At 40.3% G+C, this 20,738-nt stretch overlaps 1 protein-coding gene across 1 annotated transcript in view; it reads left to right on the top strand.

Moving 5' to 3' along the window:
• EFCAB6 (EF-hand calcium binding domain 6) overlaps nucleotides 1-20,738 on the top strand; it is a 115,972-nt gene that overhangs the window by 43,857 nt on the left and 51,377 nt on the right. The window contains exons 11-18 of the mRNA XM_081957502.1: nucleotides 1,009-1,120; nucleotides 4,213-4,380; nucleotides 6,163-6,234; nucleotides 6,360-6,520; nucleotides 10,479-10,649; nucleotides 12,394-12,565; nucleotides 15,099-15,213; nucleotides 20,575-20,690. Of these exons, the coding sequence (XP_081813628.1) occupies nucleotides 1,009-1,120; nucleotides 4,213-4,380; nucleotides 6,163-6,234; nucleotides 6,360-6,520; nucleotides 10,479-10,649; nucleotides 12,394-12,565; nucleotides 15,099-15,213; nucleotides 20,575-20,690 (1,087 nt within the window). The remainder of the gene's footprint in view (nucleotides 1-1,008; nucleotides 1,121-4,212; nucleotides 4,381-6,162; nucleotides 6,235-6,359; nucleotides 6,521-10,478; nucleotides 10,650-12,393; nucleotides 12,566-15,098; nucleotides 15,214-20,574; nucleotides 20,691-20,738) is intronic.

The following is a 20,738-nucleotide window of genomic DNA, read 5'->3' as shown; positions in this document are numbered from 1 at the left end:
CTTTCATAAGGGTCTGAAGACCTGATTCTGTCAGGTGGATTGGGGCCCAGTGGGGGAGCATCACACTGGAGGGGGTTGATGAATTAAGACAGATGTCCCCAAACCTGGCAACTTTAAGACTGGTGGTCTTCATCTCCCAGAATTCTCCAGCCAGCATGCTAGCTGGAGAATTCTGGGAGTTGAAGTCCACCAGTCTTAAAGTTGCCAAGTTTGAAGACCTCTGGATTGAGAGGTAATTCTCATTCTACTCCCTCCCTCCCCACTATTAACTATAGTTCAATTTTTGATGGTAGTGTCCAATTTAATTGTTTTAGAAATATTTATCTTTTGTGATTTCAATACATTTAATGCTGTAATGCCGCCAAATAAATATAATAAATTAAAAAAAACATAATAGTAATTCCAGGTTTATGAATCACGCCCACAGAACCGGTAGGAAAAATGTTTAGATTTTACCACCGGAATGGAACTATTACATCCCATGATCTCAACGTTATACCTCTCTTGACCCAGCCTAAGATTTTACTGACCTTTTGGGCAGCTACAGTAACCTGTGGGCTTCTGCTTAGGACTGCAGCTTTTTATTTGTTTTGGACTCAGGGAGTTCACTGGCTTATTCCCTAAAACAGCCTCGTGAATGTACCGCATTCGTGATGAACTGGTATCCAGATTCCCAGGAGGGAGGGAATACATTCCAGAGGAGCAAGAGAGAACACGGTTTTGATAGTTTGTGTGAGAGGAAGATGAAGAGGGCGACTCTTCGCTAATAGTTCCCAGAGTACATGTTTTATGGTGCATCTACCCTGCTTTAAATTGGCAATAATTCTATCTATATTTGAGGAACCATAAAGAAACCTGATTGGAAGAGTCTCAATGAGTATTTCTTAATTTTTGAAGCCTGACTCATGAGTTCATTCCTAGTGGTATTAACTCAGGATTAAAGTTTTCTCAATCTTATGATGTGCCACCACATCACACAGCAGAACTCAATTCATATTTTCCTTACAGAAGCAGAAAATTGGATGAAGCCGTGTCAAGTGATCGAATTCTCTTAAAGCTGCATGGACATATCCAAGACGCTTATTCTTCTCTGAAGAAGGCTTTTTTGATGCTCGACAGAGTATGAGTATTGATAAGATGGCTCTCCATCTCTCCCCTTTCCTGCACAGTTATTCTGTTTGGGATCTTTCAGATATATGTTTACTTTTGCATTGAATTGATCTTAAATGATTCTTGTGAACTCAAAAAGCTGGAGGTCATTAGCAAAAATAATAATAATAAACTTTCCTTGTAAATAAAAGCAAATATACATTTCAGAGTAATGTTGCAATCAGGGATGGCATTCATTTCCCTTCCCTACTGGTTCGCAAATGTGAGCGCATATGCCACATCTATGCGTACGCTCAGCCTTATGCGCATGTGCTTTGGCTAAAAAAAATATGCCTAAATGGGATGCCATAGAGCCTGGGGCAGGTGGGTGGGGCCAGCCGCGATTTCTGTTACCAGTTTGAGCGAACTGGTCCCAACTAGCAGAATACCACTTCCAGTTGCAATATCCAACCTGAGTCAGTCACCAGGACTAGAAGTTTAGTCTTCCAAGCTTTTAGACTCATGCTGGAGCCCATCCTCAAGGAACTTCTCTCTCACAGAATGTGCACTTTCGGCTATTCTGTGTGTAGCATTTATGTGGTGCCTGATTGCGTGTAGCTTTTTAGTTGTTAATTGGGGTGTTGTCTGTTCTTTCCTTGTGTTGCCAAATCCTCAATTCCAAATACCTGATAAGCAGGAGATATATCAGCATGCCCATTGATTGACAAGGGGCTCATTTCCCAGGCTTCAATCATTTCCTTGGCTATTTTTGTACCTGCTCAGCTAACAATCTTAGTAGCTGCAAAATTGAATTGCAATGTGATGTTATCAATGAGTTCAGGTTGCCTTGTCTGACTGCTCACTTGTGTTCTTGCAGTCTGTTGGTTAGCTTCCTTCACATCTGTCCTACCTAGTCACAAGGGCTATCTAATCCAATTAAAGTTGTCTGATTATATTAAATACTTTTAGTCAAATACAACTTAATTTCCATTGGTTAGATCCATACCTACAATATGGCGATTAGTTCCATGAACTCCATTTTAACGGGACATTGACAAAGTAGAGGAGAGCAACCAAGATAATAAGGGACATGAAGGGAAAAATATATTAGTTGAAGGCATTGGGTGGCTTGGAAAACAGAAGGTTCTGGGGAGACTGAAAACTGTCATCAAGTATTGGAAGAGCTATCAATATAAAGAGTAAGGAAGATGACCTTGATAGAGATATGTAGGAACTGTTGACATGATAATATTTAAAAGCAGCTCAAGCAGAGGCTTCCTAATCCACTACACTATAAAAAGAAAAAGAGATACGGTATAATCAGACTTGGAAGGTTCTGTTATTATAACTAATTTCAATTAAATTAATTTTGACCTTCCAATGGAGTTGATTTCCTTGGTCTACAGTATCTAGTGGTGCTGATTCTCATGTAAAAGACAGGGCAGGGGAGATGACTGGCCCAAAGTAACTCAGTTGGCTTTCAACCCAGTTTTCAACCCAACCCACTTCACAGGGTTATTGTTGTGGGGAAAATAGGAGGAGGAAAGTGTGTTGAATATATTCCCCGCCTTGAGTTATTCACAGTAATAATAGGCAAGATATAAATTAAATAAATAAATAATAAACAAAAGCAGCAATCTGTTGAGAAAACCAATGCTTAACTGTTTAGGATCCATTAGAATGGTATATATAAACTATTTTGCTTAATCTCTCAGAGTAGAAAGATGTGGATCTTACATTACATCTTATGCCACTGATAGCAATAGCACTTAGATTTATATACCACTTTACAGTGCTTTACTGCTCTCTCTAAGCGGTTACAGAGTCAGCATATTGCCCCCAACAACTTGGGTCCTCATTTTACTCACCTTGGAAGGATGGAAGAATGAGTCAACCTTGAGCCTGGTGAGATTCGAACTGCCTAATTGCAGGTAGCCGGTAGTCAGCAGAAGTAGCCTCCAGTACTGCACTCTAAGCACTGTGCCACCGAGGCTTATGAGGTTGTAGTATATGAACTCCAGCCTCATTTTGGGGTAGGGTGGAGATTTCTCTAGTTTTATCCTGTTAACACAAAGTAAGATGTTTTTAGTTATACCGACTACAAGAGGCAACATGTGAAAGATTTGGTCTGTATTGGGAGTTGACCAATAGCCGGATCTTTTCTGAGGGGTTCAAACATTTTACCGAGAATTGAACTCCATATCTCTCTAACCTGAAAGCTTCAGGGAAGATGCGAACCACACACAGTAGACTAGACTCTATAGTACGTCCTTTGCGCAAGACAGCTGAACACCAGAATCTTCACCACCATTGAAGATAGTAATCTAAAGCAGTGTTCCTCAACGTCAGTTTGAAGACGTGTGGAATCCTGGAAGTTGTTCCAGAATTCCCCAGTTAGCATGCTGATGGGTTGAAGCCACAGATCTTGAAGTTGCTGAGGTTGAAAAACAGATCTCAAGTGTGAAAGATCTGGTAACATATGCCGATGACACCCAATATGGATGAAATCAGTTACATATTGCCTGATAGCAGCTACTTAAAATAAAGGAAAAGCAATCTTTTGCTTGTCCCATGTATGTCCATTTTGAGCTACTTCCCTTTGGGAGTAAGTTTCTCACTGTTCCATATGCTAAACCAACGTAAGAAAATTCATATGATTCTTGACGTTAATTAGAGATCAACTGTAACAGAAAAGTGCTATTTTTCCTCCTATGGAAGACAGATAAAAGTGTTTTCTTACTTTGACTTTGATTTCTTATTTTGATTTTCTATAAACTTGTGGTAATCACCATATCCAAAGCAACAGGTAAACTGGGAATGGGAAGGCTATATGGGAATTAAAAACTTTCTCAGTCTGAGTGGCATCAAGATAGTGAACAATGGGCATCCCTTCCAAAGGCATCTTTCATTCTGGATTTTGAAATAAATTAAAAATTGTAATTTTTGGCCAATGTCTTTACATAATCACTAGATCTGAAAAATTAAATAATAATATAAATAAATAAGTAATTTACCTAATAGAGTAAAGCAGATTGAATGCCTGGCAGATTTGTGAAATGGAAAGTAGGTTATGGGCTTTATGGTGTCTTTTAATACTGTTGAATGCTCTGCTTATGTTTTTAGAATCAAGATGGGAAAATTACAAGAAATGAACTTCGACGTATTTTAGATTGCATCATGTTTCGATTAAGTGATGATGATTTCCAAGAACTAATCAAGATAATTGATCCAGATCATACTGGACATCTAAGCTACAATGAATTTTTAAACCTCTTTGAAAAAGATTCCGTAGTAAGTTTCATCACCGATCGCATATCATCATTTCTTTCTGGAATAAATGATTAAAACATGAAGCAAACCTTTAGAAACAGCTATTCCTAAGCTTTTTTTTTGGGGGGGGGATTAATTGTTCTTACTGTCAGGAAATTTCTCCTCAGTTCTAAGTTGCTTCTCTCCTTGATTAGTTTCCACCCATTGCTTCTGGTTCTACACTCAGGTGCCCTGGAGAATAGTTTGACTCCCTCTTCTTTGTGGCAACCCCTGAGATATTGGAACACTGCTATCATGTCTCCCCTAGTCCTTCTTTTCATTAAACTAGGCATACCCAGTTCCTGCAACCGTTCTTCATGTTTTAGTCTCCAGTCCCCTAATCATCTTTGTTGCTCTTCTCTGCACTCTTTCTAGAGTCTCCACATCTTTTCTACATTGTGGCAAGCAAAACTGAATGCAGTATTACCAAGGCATTATAAAGTGGTATTAACACTTCATGTGATCTTGATTCTATCCCTCTGTTTAGGCAGCCTAGAACTGTGTTGGCTTTTTTGGCAGCTGCTGTACACGGCTGGCTCATATTTAAATGGTTGTCCACTAGGACTCCAAGATCCCTTTCACAGTTATTACTATTGAGCAAGGTACCTCCTATACTGTACCTGTGCATTTCGTATGTATATATCCTTCATGCACCTCCCATTCCTTGGGCTCACCTTGAAAGCTGAATCATGCTGTGACTGGGGAGAACTTAGATCTATGAAGCTTCAGAAGAACTGAACTTGTGAGAGTCAGTCTGCTGATAACAGCAAGTCACATTATCAATCTTGAAAAAGTTAAGTAGGGTTGGGGTAGAGCATCCTGAAAAACAGCAGTGCAGGAGTGTCTGCACTGAGTGTGATAAACTCTGTGTAAGAAACAGGTGGAATTTTGATCACATAGTCATGGCTGCCATCTTGATTTAATTAACTATATTCTTATCCTGTGGACACCCTTATGTTGATAGTAAACAATTGCTGCTCAGAAGAACCACATGGACAAATATAGGAATCCAACCTAATTTGGAGGAGGCTTTACAAATAGTCCTTGACTTACAACTGGTCACTTAAGAAACTGTTCAATATTATGATAGACCCCCAAAATGTACTTATGATCCAGATTCAGAGTTCCAACAGCTGGACCCCTCCTGTGGTCATGTGACCTCATTTTGGGCACTTGCACCCATCCTGCATTTATGGCTGTTTGCAGGGTTCCACATTCACATTGCAATTTGCAACGCTGGAGATCGGCATTTACTTCCAGTATCTAGAAAAAACACCCATTGCAGACAATGGATTTGCTTAACAACTATGTTGTTCAGTTAATGACTGCTACATTTGCTTAATGACTGCCACCCAAAAGTCATAAAAATTGGACACAGTCATGCAATGACCCCTTAACAACTGGCATAATTTACGAGCATAATTCTAGGCTCAGTTATGGTTGTATAGTAAGTAAAAAACTACATTTCTTATGATAGTTTTGATTTACTTATGGCTTACTACTGAATGCATCAACCCTTTGCTTTACCCAATAGACACAAGAAAGGTATGCCATACAGGTAGTCCTCGACTTAATGACTTAGTCCTTTGTTTAGTGACAGTTTCGTCAGAACCGGTGCAAACCGGTAGCAATCCACCTTTGATGTCGACCACAGATTTTCCCACATAGTGCAGATTTTAAAAACCTTTATGTTCTTTCTGACTTTGATCTTTGGAAACAATGTGAGAGAATTCTAATTTAACTTTTTTTTTAAACTCCAATTAGACAGATTCAAAGTGGGCTAATAGTTCAAAGAAGGCTAAAAAACCCGCTTCTGTCCTCGAAGCCTGGAATATTGTAAGTAACAAAATGCTTTCTTTTAAAAAGTCACTCGAGAATTTTGATTTATTGGAGTTTGCAATTTCCGCAATATTACAACTCTCTGTAATTTGAACTTCCTTGCTTAAATGATTTTATGCTAGGCAGAAGATGTTCTAACGGAGCAAGTGAAAGGATATTGGAATGAATTTAACAAAGCTTTGCAAGCATGTGATTCTCGAAATGAAGGTATTATTAGCAGAAATAACTTCCGAAAGATCCTTCAGCTCTATTGCCCCTCATTAACAGATGACCACTTTATTGCGTAAGTAAATACTTTAAACAAATATTCATTTCAGATGTGTGTTTTTTTTCTCCCCTGCTTTTTATTCTCATCTCTCTTTGGATGTCGTCATTATTTGGCTATTTATTGTCATTCATATTTGTCAATGTGGACCTTTTTTTAAAGTCCAAGATGAACATCGGTTCCTAGAAAACGGTGTCTCAATAAATTACAGCTTTCTAATTAATTTCCGTAGATCGTGGTGGCTCAATGGCTAAGAGGCTGAGCTTGTCGATCAGAAAGGTCGGCAGTTCAGCGGTTTGAACCCAAGTGCCGCATAATGGAGTGAGCTCCCGTTATTTGTCCCAGCTTCTGCCAACCTAGCAGTTCGAAAGCATTTAAAATGCAAGTAGAAAAATAGGGACCACCTTGGTGAGAAGGTAACAGCGTTCCATGTGCCTTTGGCATTTAGTCATGCCGGCCACATGACCACGGAGACGTCTTCAGACAGCAATGGCTCTTCAGCTTTGAAACAGAGATGAGGAACTTTCTGACAGTGAGAACAATCAACCAATGGAACAGAAGTTGCCTTCGGAAGTTGTGAGGGCTTCATCACTTGAGACTTTCAAGAAGAGATTAATGACTGCCATTTGTCAGAAATGGTGTAGGACCTCCTGCTTCAGCTGGTGTGGTGTTGGTGTTGGACTAGATGACCTATAAGGTCCCTTCCCACTTTGTTAATCTGTTAAATCTGTTAACTCCCTGGTTAAACAGGCAGTCGTGCAAGAGCTGATTATTTGAGCCAATTTCAATAAAGGAGACTTCCTATCACACTTTTGCAGAATATTTTTCTGACCTGGCCCACCTCAAAGTGCTCAGAAACCTCTGTCGCATTGAAGGAGTAGATGGGAAGTTATTTGTATAGCTCAGATAAAGAAAACTGAGGATCTCAAAGTCTGAAGCCAAAGATAACATGCTAAAATGCTAATATGCTAAAAGCATAGAAGTGAGGGGACCTGTTTTTTGGTGTGTGTCTTCATCCATGTAATGGAGTAGCTTTCTGACTGAAAGTGACAATGACCAGTGTGTCACAGACCACCTGGTAACTGTTCAAGGCTGAATTGCTCCAGCCTCTAGTCTAGTAAATAAGACGATGCAGGCATATGGTAGATGGTTCTATATTTGATTTGTGTATTTTTAAGGATTGATTTTATGTTTACACCATGGATGTTTTATTGCATTATTGTACGTTGTTGTGAATATTGAAACTCCTTTTGATTGCAGCAGGCACAAATGGAGTGATGAAATAAATAAATCTTGCCAGTTTGGCAACTTTCAACAATATGAATTACAGTATAAGTACAAAGAAACCTAGCCCTAAACTTCACTTTCCTTTTACTATGCCTTCCGTAAAATGTCCTGGTAGCCAGTGCCCTGCAGGTTAAGTCACTAAATTTCCCACAAATCCAGTACTTCAAACAGCAGGAAGTCAGATATATTGTTTTATTTCTGCAAATGGCCTGGGTTTAAGGTGATAGCAGACTAAAAATCTAATAAGTAAATAAGTAAAATTATTTTCAGCAATTTTGACATTGGGAGTTGTACAAATATCTACCGTACCTTCTAAGACAGATAATTTCAGCCCCCTTTGCGGCCACTTACCGTTAGGATGGTAATGGAACTCAGTGGCTCAGTGCCTGAGCTTGTCGATCAGAAAGGTCGGCAGTTCGAATCCCTAGTGCTGCGTAACGGAGTGAGCTCCTGTTACTTGTCCCAGCTTCTGCCAACCTAGCAGTTCAAAACCACGTAAAAATGCAAGTAGAAAAATAGGGACCACCTTTGGTGGGAAGATAACAGCATTCCGTGTGCCTTCAGGCATTGAGTCATGCTGGCCGCATGACCATGGAGACATCTTTGGACAGTGCTGGCTCTTCAGTTTTGAAACAAAGATGAGCACCGCTCCCTAAAGTTGGGAACGACTAACACATATGTGTGAGGGGAGCCTTTACCTTTACCATTAGGATGATGACAAGATTCATACAGTTTTATTAACAACTTTATTAGAGAAGAAGGGGTTAGGTTACAGAGTCTTGGAAACTGGATTTATGCAGTTTAGTGCTCCATCAATCAATAGTGTGTTACAATGAGAATCTTCTTGCTGACTGCCTCTTGGAGTTATGGGGAAATTGCAGCTCACTTTTCTGAAATGGGAGGATGTTGCAAAGGTTCTGGTTGTGTATTGTTTTGTAAATTCCCACACTCTTCCCCAGGTTCTGAGAGATCCTTTAACGACAGTTGTGGGCAGTGTAATCCTGGGTTATACAGGTAGTCCTCAATTTAGTGACTTAGCCTTTTTTTTAGTGACTAAAGTTACAACAGATGTGTTCCCTCTTATTCTGACCATCCATAGCAGTCTCAAGGAATGTGCTCTAGAAACATAAAATCTACTGGGCTTTGTCTCATGAGAGCAGTGTTCCAATATCTCAGGGGTTGCCACAAAGAAGAGGGAGTCAAGCTATTCTCCAAAGCACTAGAGAGCAGGACAAGAGGCAATGGATGGAAACCAATTAAGGAGGGAAGCAACTTAGAAATAAGGAGAAATTTCCTGACAGTTAGAACAATTCATCTTGCCTCCAGAAATTGGGGATGCTGCAACACTGGAAGTTTTTAAGAAACGATTAGACAACATTTGCCTGAAATGGTTTAGGGTTTCCTGCCTAAGCAGGGAGTTTGACTAGAAGACATCCAAGATCCATTCTATTCTGTTCTGTCCTGCTCCGCTCCCATTCCATTCCATTCCATTCCATTCTATTCTATTCTATTCTCTCTTCCCTTGGAAACAATGACTAGAAACCGAGGCCAAGGATGGAGGTCAAGGTAAAGGAATAGGGAGAGCCCCCTTCAGCAGTGGTGAAGGGCCCTTATCCAAATTCACCTGATTATGCCAAGGAACAATGGATGTCACTGTTCCTTCACAAGCACAGAGCTGCTGAGAAATTCAGCATTCATTGTTATAGAAGTCAAGTTGACATGACTTCTAAGCATTCTGAGAATAGATGGCAAGAAGACTCTTGCAGGTTTTATAACCAGAAGATGTAGGTCAAACAGTTAAGGCTTCTGCTTTTGTGATTTACAGCAGATAGCATTTTGGCCTTAATTAGGTCCTGCTGCACCTCTTTGGGGCATATGGCAATTTTTTGCTGCTGAGACTGGGTGGCTGGCATATGTGTTGCAGATGGTTATTTGGCAGGTGATATTCAGAATGAAGGGCATTAATGAGATTAAAGATTTTCATTACATGCAATTCTGCAGATTGTATTCATCTTTGTATGTATTTTCCTGTAATACTGAGGTGCTGTATGTTCACTCAACTGAAATCTAAATGGGCAGTCCGGTTAGTAGAAGTTTTGTCTGTCCCATTCTCCCTTTAATATATTTTAAATGTGGCAATTTGCGGGGTTTTTCCCCTCCTCCTTTAATGAAAAGTTATTTTCTGGTGCAGCACATAGAAGTGCAGTAATAAAAATCATCAGGCATGCAGAGGTTATTTATTGGTTATCCTTACATTTGAGCCAACTTAAAAGATATCTGATTTGCTGTGAAAAGAATATTCAGCAACTGCTCTTGAAGGTTTTTTAAAAATCTGTTTTTGATTTCTTTTTTAAAAAAATATGTATTCAACTTATTAAGCACTTAACATATTCACTGGACTATCCACAGTTCCAAAAATGCAACCCTGTAAGAGCAGAAAGCAGAAAGCTAGTTCTTGAAAGAGCAAAGGAAATCATTTAAGGTGCTTTACCATGCGAATCATATCTCTTTGTTCTTTATCACCGGTGAAGTTTTAGTTGATTAGCAGCGCAACCATACAAGAATTCTTTTGGCACAAAGAAATAACAGACTTTGGTACATGGATATAAAGGGACAGAGAGGGTTACATTGAGGAGATGTATTATTTATCAAACAATGATCATAATTGTTTTGAATTGGTGATGTACAGGCTGTACCAGAAATACCAGGACGATACTACAGAAGGCGTTCTCTACAAGATGCTCTTGCACAGTTTAGGAGTGGCCGATTTGCCAAAAGAATTAACAGCTGACACCAGCACCTCTTCACTACGAGAGAATCAGCAGGCAGAGGAGAAAAAGCCAATGGATCTTTCAGAAAGGTAGCCTGTCTGGGACTGCTAAAGTAGACATGTCATAATTATCCATAGGAATGTTTAGCTTTACAATGTCTGGCTTTTCTGGATGTTCCTTTAGTGTTCTGTATGAAAAAGTACCTAAAATGTTGCTCTTGTTGAAGCCCCCTCATCCCCTGGGACAGAATCCCCCCTTCCTTAAAGACAGTGGCTTTCATCCGCTCTAAGCAAATGAAAGCATCTCAGGGGCCTAAAATGAACTCAGAAAAGTAAGCAAGAGTCAGATCTGGTTAGAAGGGAGACCACACAGAAAGCGAGACTGGGAAGTTGAGAAGTTATTTCTTAAGCAATAATACTACACAATACAATAATATTATTGCTTAAGAAAACCACGCACCACGATCCCCTAACGGTCTTGCTTGACTCAAATGTGTCTTTGTCATTGTTTAATTTGCATATTTAACACGCACACCTCTTCTAGCTTGGAGCTGCAGTTCAGATTGATTGCTCTTTTGTTGTCTTCTGAGAGAAGCATTAATAAAGAATAGCTTTATTTTAAGTGGAAACCTAGAGCTTTCGTAGCCAGCAGTGGCCTTGTCCTCCATAATGCCCATCAGTGCATTAAAGGTATGAATGAACCATTTATCTACATTGCCTTCCACAGATTCTTCTAACCAAATACTGACAACTTTAAGATGCCAGGTGCATCATGCGCTTGTCACGGCTACGCCCGGTTTAGCAAAGGGGGGGGGTAGTCCTGATACTTTACGTGACGCCACCATGACGATGTGACTTTGACACTCCTGTTCTACCCAGTGAAGACTTTAAGCCTAATGTAGTTCTGGCGGTGGACTAGTAGGATTCTCAGTTTCATAGCAGAACTCCAGGCATTGTCCAGAGAAATTAACCAGCTGCAGACTCAGAAGGAAAAAGGATATTATTATGACATCTTATAAGTATCTTAATATTAGATTAATATTGTATAATGCCTGACCCAACAAAATCACTTTTGCACTTATTGGTTTAGGATATTCATTGACTCTGGATAAAATTAAGGCTGGTGGCTTAGATATTTTTAAAAGGAGATTTAGAAAAGGCATATCTCTGAATGCCTGATAACTAACTATAAATATGGGTAAGTACTGTATGTGATGTCTCCATCTATCATGGTTCCTAGTGGATGTGTTCACTCATATCTTACTTTTCCCTTTAGGGGTTCCTTTAATTCCCTCCCTAATTTTCATCACAAACTGCCTTGTGAGACACACTGAGAGCACAACTAGCCCAACATCACCCCGTAAGCTAATGGTGGGTTGCAGGCGGTACGCCCCAGTACGGGCGTACCAGTGCCTGCCGGGAGCACCGGGTACCATTCCGGTATGGTGCTCCGGAGGGCCCACCCGCCCGCCTGCCTGAGCTTCTTACCTGTATTTGAGCTCTTCGGCGCTTCCGTGCACGGAGCGTACGGCGCCTGCACGACGCTCTGCTGAGCAGCTGGAACGTTGCAGATGCGTCGTGGAGGTAAGGCCACGTGCTCGCTGCCCGTATGTGCCCGCGTGCTCCAAACGTGCATGTGGGGGACGCTGGGCCCCGTTGCACCGGGATCCAGAACCCAGCACTGCCATAAGCTTATCTAGCTGTGGGAAGAATTGTATCTTCTTACTCCAATGCACTTAAAGGATGGAGTTTCACTCACACCATCACAGCCATCATCCTGACTCTTTGGGCCATACCATGCAGATACTCCTGTTAATCATTCTTCCAATTTTAGAATGAAGCAAATTGAAGACCACATCTACAAACAAGCCAGGAATAGAACTGTTGATGAAGTCCTTGAAAGGCTGAGGGACGGGATCCTGCACCAGGAAATGTGCACGAGGGATGCCTTCCTTGCTTATAACAAGCATGCTAGCGGGAAGTTGACTAAAACTGATTTCCGCAAGGTAAATAGAACCTTGTTTCATTTTAATTTACTCTTGCTCATTCAAACCAACTTAGTCTTTTCTCTAGATAGCTTCTTAATTTCACTTTAATTTACTCTCGGTCATTCAAACTGATGTTTCTGTGTTGTCTTTTTTCTTGATGGCTTCTCTGCTTAGGGCACTGCTTATATCTTGGTCTTACGAAAAGTCTGTAAATAGTTTAGGGGGCTTTATATTTCATAGTTTCCATCCTACCAGTCAGTGGTGGGATTCAAAATATTTTACTACCAGTTCTGTGGGCATGGCTTGGTGGGTGTGGCAGGGGAAGGATACTGCAAAATCCCCATTCCCTCCCCACTCCAGAGGAAGGATACTGCAAAATCTCCATTCCCACCCCACTCCAGGGGAAGGATACTGCAAAATCTCCATTCCCTCCCCACTCCAGGGGAAGGATACTGCAAAATCTCCATTCCCTCCCCACCCCAGGGGAAGGATACTGCAAAATCCCCATTCTGTCCCGATCAGCTGGGACTCGGGAGGCAGAAAATAGATGGGGGCAGGGCCAGTCAGAGGTGGTCTTTACCGGTTCTCCAAACTACTCAAAATTTCCATTACCGGTTCTCCAGAACTGGTCAGAACCTGCTGAATACCACCTCTGCTCCCACTCGTATCATTTCCACATAGCATTGCTTACATTTTCTGTTACCATCTTCATTTTGTAGCTTGGACTTCGTCACATTTAACTCGTCAAAAGACGCCATGAAACTCATTCCCACACAAGATAATTTTGCACTGAGGGGCAAAGAGGCATATTTGAAGGGCATTTAGTGGACCCTTTGCCTAAAAACACAATTTAAATCCCAGTTTAGGGGCATTGAGGGTGGACAAGGAATCAGCCACAAAGCAGCAGAATCAAAGCCACATTTATTTATTTATTTATTTATTTATTTATTTATTTATTTATTTATTTCGATTTATCAGTCGCCCCCTCTCCGCAAAGGGACTCGGGGCGACGTACAATTAAATCAAAATACAAGTGTGGCATGGAGGAGGTAACACCAATATTTAACAGTCAAGTTCAAATAAATAACAATAAATTAAATGCCCTTTCTTTATAACCTGGATGTAAATAACACACCACTGATATAACTGGATATTTTTAAGAGCTGTGGTGGTGCAGTGGTTAGAATGCAGTACTGCAGGCTACTTCTGCTGACTGCCGGTTGTCTACAATTTGGCAGTTCGAATCTCACCAGGCTCAAGGTTGACTCAGCCTTCCATCCTTTCGAGGTGGGTAAAATGAGGACCCAGATTGTTGGGGGCAATAGGCTGACTCTATAAACTGCTTAGAGAGGGCCGTAAAAGCACTGGGAAGCGGTCTATAAGTCTAAGTGCTATTGCTATTCCTATCTATCTAGCATGAGCCGTGGTGGTGCAGCGGTTTGAATGCAGTGCTGCAGGCAACTTCTGCTGACTGCCGGCTACTAGCTATTCAGCAATTTGATTCTGGCTGGTTCAAAGTTGACTCAGCCTCCCATCCTTCCGAGGTGGGTAAAATGAGGACCCAGATTGTTGGGGGCAACAGGCTGACTCTGCAAACTGCTTAGAGAGGGCTGTAAAGCACTGTAAAGTGGTATATAAGTCTCAATGCTATTGCTATTGTTATATTTTTGTATGTTGGCACTCTAAATGAAGCTCCGTGAATGAAATAGAAGTATATGGGCATCTTCTCTCTTGATTTCAGAAAGGGTCTTGTCCTTGCAGTTGCAACGACGCCCATGAAATGGGGTTATGTCTGGGAATTCCATCATGCCATCCCGGCAGTACTGTTTCTCTTGGATTAACTCAACAATACACCGCAAGGAAATGAATTGTTTCTTTCTCATTTCTCCACTCTTGTAGCTCTAAAATTAAACATTCGATCTGATAGCAAAAAGCTATACTAAAATACAAAGCTGCTAATCTCTTTTTAAAGGCTTTCAAAATCTCCCGAAGAGTGATAATTTGTTAATTAGCACATTCTCACTTTTTTTTCCACGTTTTTAAGCCAGTCAGCCATTCAATGTTTCTTTTTTTTTTCTCCAATGGTACATCAGTAAAATGAAATAGAATTGCAAGAACAATTACCACTGAAGTTATTACAAAAGGGCTAAAAAAAAATACTGTACAAACACAAAAGAACACGCTCAAATTAGAAAAGGTGGGGAGAGTTGGAATTATTAAGTGGAGAGAATGACAAACGAAAGAATTCAGTTCTTTTACTGTATTTTTAACTACCGTAGCAGTTTCTACAAATTTTATATGTTCAAAACCACACCAAACTATGTTGCTTCAAATTTACCAAATGATGAGGATTTTGTGCATTTTCAAGCATCAATGGCTCTTTCTTGAAACAAACTTTTGTTGGTTTAGCATGATGGGTATTTGTCTATTTTGAATTCAATTCAAGAGAGTAGATATTGTGTATATGGTTGATGTTGCTACCTGTGACATTCCAAGGGATTGTATCCTGCACAGTGTTATATAACCTGGTCATCTTTTCTCTCTCTGACAGTTACTGGAGGATATTCAGATGCCAATGAGTGACGACCATTTTAATCTATTAATTGAAAAAATAGGATACCCAGTTGGAGGCTTGAGTTATCTTGATTTTGTAGCAATGTTTGAAGGTGAGCAAATACATTGCCAAGTAATATATTGATGCTGAGATACGGATGTTGCATCTACTTCCTGGCTTTCCAAATTCAGGTGGAAATTAACTATTTTGTGATGAAATCTTTACCAAATATGTAATGCACTTGTCAAATTCCAGAGAAATGAGTGAACAAGGAAGCATTCTGATTGTTAGCTGGGATCAGCCAGCTGTGCGGTGTGGGAAACTCATAGTTTAGACAAGTTGAGAAGACACTCACTACTAGTGTTGGTCTTATCTTCTGACCTGAAAAGAAGAGATAGTGGCAGTGGTCCTGCTTGAGTTACATTCCCTTCCGTCAGCAATTAATACACTTTCTCCTCTATTCAAGAAGCAAAAAAAAAAAAAAAACCACACCCACTAATCCCTTTCAATTCTTGCATTATGCAAATAAATAAATAAATAAGAGGGTGCCTGGTGACATCTTTTCAAACTAACACACATTTTATTCAAAGGCATCAGCTTCTGTGAGATGACAGGAACTTGGCTGAAGCTTCTCAGAATCTGGACATGACTAGGAAGGAATCAGCTTTATTGTACAACACAACTGGAGCCACTTCAAGGAGTTAATTGCTTTCTGACATCTTAGAAAGGAGTAGGAGTAGAAAGGAATATATACTGTATTTTTTGGAGTATAAGACGCACCGGAGTATAAGATGCACCAAGATTTTTAAAAAACGTTTTTGCACTCTGCAGACCTCACAAAAATGGCACATTTTTCACGAAAACGGGCCCGGTTTTTGTCAAAAAAAAGAGCATGCGTAGCCTTTAGGAGGCTAATAGAGTGTGGCTGGGGGCGGGGGGAGGCAAAATTGACCAATTTTTTTTCACTCATTTCTGCCCTCCCCAGCCCTCCCCAGCACTCTGGAAGCCTCCTAAAGGCGATGCATGACCATTTTGCTGAAGGGGGTGGGGTTTGGGGATGCCAAAAATGCTGTATTCAGTGTATAAGACGCACCCAGATTTTCACCCTCTTTTTTGAGGGAAAAAGGTGCATCTTATACTTCGAAAAATACAATAGCTGCTATATATCTGGTATCTCCTTGAAGCATTTTCTACAATGACGGCTGTGGATGGCTGGTTCCAAACCAGAATCATAGAGTAGAGTAGAGTAGAGTAGAGTAGAGTAGAATAGAATAGAATAGAATAGAATAGAATAGAATAGAATAACCGAGTTGGAAGGGACCTTGGAGGTCTTCTAGTCCAACCCCCTTGCCTAGGCAGGAAACCCTACACCATTTCAGACAAATTGTTATCCAACATCTTCTTAAAGACTTCCAGTGTTGGGGCATCACAACTTCTGGAGGCAAGTTGTTTCACTGATTAATTGTTCTGTCAGGAAGTTTCTCCTCAGTTCTAGGTTGCTTCTCTCCTTGATTAATTTCCACCCATTGCTTCTTGTTCTACACTCAGTTGCCTTGGAGAATAGCTTGACTCCCTCTTCTTTGTGGCAGTCCGGGAGATATTGGAACACTGCTATCATGTCACCCCTAGTCCACCATTTAGAAGCTGATGGCATCTAAAGATGGGTCTGCTGTCATGATAATCTTAATGAGTGGGAGAGGTATCATGAAAAAACCTGTGCTTTCCAAATTCCACAAATAGCTTTGGAGCAAGATTGAAGACAGGCATGCTGTATCTTGCTCAATTTTCTAATGTTAATGCTTGCAGAGAGTCAAAAGCCATAGAGCCATAGAAGCCATATCTGGTTAATATTTGGATGGGAAAATCCATGGTTGTAGACTACATTGGATAGGAAAAAAAACCATAATGGAATAAACAACCACCATCACATTAGTGGTGTGGCCAAAAAAATTGTGCATATAGTTCTCAGGATTTGAGCTCAGCTTAAAGGAAATGGCATTTTGCTTAAGTGTTAAACCTTACTTTTAACTATGTTGAATTTCATTTTGTCAGGTAACGCCTAGTGAAATTGGTCATATGTTATCTTTTTTATTTGAAAGTTGATGCCAGATGAATCTGGATGGACAGATTGACTAAATCTGGACCTGAGATGCTAAAAACTAGTCCCCACTTGGGATATTTTAATCCTTGGGATAGTTTAATCAAAAATTGGAATGGATGAATAAGGGCATTGCTCAGACTTGCAATTCTATTTATAAACACGGATTCTGTGAAATTCAAAAGAAAGGGTGCTGGCAATTCCCTGGTATTGTCAGGCATGAAAGATCAGGTCTACACATAAAGGTACAATTAAACCATAAAGGTACAATTAAACTAATGCAGGGGTGTCCAAACTTGGGAACTTTAAGACTTGTGGACTTCAACTCCCAGAATTCCCCAGCCAGCATAGCTGGCTGGGGAATTCTGGGATTTGAAGTCCACAAGTCTTAAAGTTCCCAAGTTTGGACACCCCTGAACTAATGTATTGCTAATCATGCCTATTCCCAAGAATCTTAATTAATTAATAAATTAAATTAAATTAATCTTCTCAACTGATGGTTGACACCTGCTTGAGGTTAGATAAGGGTCAACAGAATTCAAAGGAGGTTGGACTTTGTGTAGGAATTCTAGGCTCATCGTTTTTTTTAACTCTTCCCCCAGTGTCTGCCATTCCTTCTCCTATAGTTATGTACAAACAGGAGAGACCTCCTATTTTGAGAGAAGAGAAATTTATACAATAGTTTATCAGGGTTTGGCTTTGCAATGAAGTGTTTGAACTGTATGCAGATGTGTCTCAGATTAGCTTTTGACATATCTATGGAGTAGTAGCTAGTAAGAACTAAAAGGACACTATTTTAGGTATCTTTTGAATTGCACAAAGCTGTAATGATTGAAGTATTAAACAACTATTCACCAGGCCTGAAAAAGAAGAAAAACCTGAAAATTTCTGGATGATGGAGAAGGGAGGACTTGAAGTCAAGCTGAATTAGTTTTAAAGGAAGGAGAGTGATCTTTATGATTTGGAAGAAAGGAAGGAAAGACTTCGGTGTTATTTTAAAATACTGGTGATAGAATTTTTCTCCCACTTCTCTTGTATAAATCAGAGAGGATGTAATATTTCCCAATGTTATATGTTGAAAATACTACCTTCAATAGCCATATACTGTATTTACTAAGCTAAATCCAAGTTTAGGGTTAGATGATCCAATTACTATTCTTAACTGGGCAGCAACTCCTCTGGATTTCCATTGACATAATTCTATAGCTTTCTGGGAATGTGAAAAACATTTCTTGAAGACTTAAACACTGGGTCTTGTCTAACAAAATGAAATTTAATATAGAGAAAAGTAAGCTTTTACACAGAGGCAAGGAGAACCAATTGTATAAGTATAGACTAGATGAAACTTGGCTTAATGCCAGTAACTGTGAGCGGGATCTTCGAGTCCTAGAGGACAATCGCTTAAATATGAGCTAATAGTATGAGGCAGCAGCCAAAAACAAGCCAATGCAATCCTAGGCTGCATTAACAGAGGGATAGAATCAAGACCACATGAAGTTCTCATACTGCTTTACAAAATCTAAGTAAGACCACACTTGGGATACTGCAACCAGTTCTGGTCATCACAACATAAAAAAAGATGTTGAGATTCTGGAAAGAGTGCAGGAAAAAGCAATAAAAATGATATAGTGGGCTGGAGGCTAAAACTTATAAAGAATGGTTACAGGAATTGGGTATGTCTAGTCTAATGAAAAGAAGGACTAGAGGTAATACAGTAGTGGATTTCAGCCCCCTTGCAACCGGTACGCTGCAACGAGAGCTGGGCATGCACCATGGGCACGTGCGCTGCGCCCGCGTGCGCACTCACCGCCTGCAATGCGTCAGCTGCTCGACGGAGCATTGCGCAGCCGCTGTACTCTGCACATGGCCGTTTCCTTCAAATACAGGTAAGGCGGGAGGGCGCTCCAAAGCACCGTTCCGGTACAGTGTTTGCTGCTTCCGGCAGGCACCGGTACACGCGTACGGAGGCGTACCGCCTGCAACCCACCACTGAGGTGATAGCACTATTCCAATATTTGAGGGGCTCCTACAAAGATGAGTGGTGTCAAACTATTTTCCAAAGCACCAAAAAGGCAAGACAAGAAACTATTTCTGGGACCTAACCAAGGTGAAAAGCAACCCAGAACTATGGAGAAATTTCCTAATGGTGAGAACAATCGACCAATGGAATAGCTTGCATTCAGAAGTTATGGGTGCTCCATCATTGGAGGCTTTCAAAAAGAGACTGAACAGCCATTTGCTTGAACTGGTATAGGATCTCCTGCTCAAGCAGGGGGTTGGACTAGAAGACCTCCAAGGTCCCTGCAAACTCTATTATTCTTTGTTCTATGCATTGAGATTACTTAAAATACCAGAGATTTGGGTTTCTCTCCAACAGTCAACAAGCAAAATGTTTCAAGCAAATACAGATGTGCATATGCACACACATGTGCAAACATTTTCCCATTGTGAAAATAATCCCCAGAGTATCAGCAGCCTTATTGCTCCCATAACACACCCAGTTCTAAGCGTGTTCTCTGTGAATATTAGAGATTGTGGTATGTTTATTTTACTGTTCTAGTTGTATTGTTAGCAGTCTTAACTGTGCTCAGCCTTACAGAATTCCTGTTAGCAATCATCAATTAGACCGAAAGGTGAAATGGCAATTAGAACAAGATCCTTCTTTTAAAATAAAAAAAATCACACCATACAAATTAGCCAGAAAAAAAACTCTACATATGACAATTAAAAAGTATTTTCACCGAGGAAAACAATTCAGCTGCACAACACTGTCAGAATATGCATTTTACAACACTCATTAGCTCAAACAAAGCCACCTTTTGTCAAGCAGTAAAACTATAGCATCTTTTGCAGAAGTGCTTTGAATTCGCAGATTTCTGCACTGGACAAACACTTCCACTTCGATGTTGTGTTGATCATCAAATATTCAATATTATTCTCCATTCATGTCTATGGCAAAGGGGTCTGTAGGGAAGGGATAAAGTCAAAATGGCGAGAGAAAATGTGAGATCAAAGCCTAGCTCTGGTTTTACAGTTATATCAGGGGTGTCCAAACTTGGGAACTTTAAGACTTGTGGACTTCAACTCCCAGAATTCCCCAGCCAGCATGGCTGGCTGGGGAATTCTGGGAGTTGAAGTCCACAAATCTTAAAGTTCCCAAGTTTGGACACCCCTGAGTTATATGTATCACCTTTAGGGGAATTGTCTTGCAGGGGGGGGGGGAATGATTCCTGTGGGTGATGTGAAACTGGAAATCTCTGTCTCTCCTATGTTGCAAAAAAGGCATTTGCAGGAGACAACCAGGAGCTCTATTAATATTCAAATCTATGTCATGCAAAAGAATAACATGGATTGTTATTCATATAACTATTTCAGATTCCAGATTGTGTGGAGCCTGTTCAAATCGCCAAGTCAGTGCTAGCAAAAGTCATTTCATGTCTGCTGAAGAATGTCTCAGCCAGTATAGCGACAGGCTTGCAGAAGAATATGGGGTAATTACATTCAGATTTCTCATTATTATTATTATTATTATTATTATT

The sequence above is a fragment of the Natrix helvetica genome, assembly GCF_964273705.1.
Source record: "Natrix helvetica genome assembly, chromosome: 6".
Classification (NCBI taxonomy): Eukaryota; Metazoa; Chordata; class Lepidosauria; order Squamata; family Natricidae; genus Natrix; species Natrix helvetica.
The sequence above is the reverse complement of the archived record's forward strand: the minus strand, read 5'-3'. Positions and strand labels throughout refer to the sequence as shown.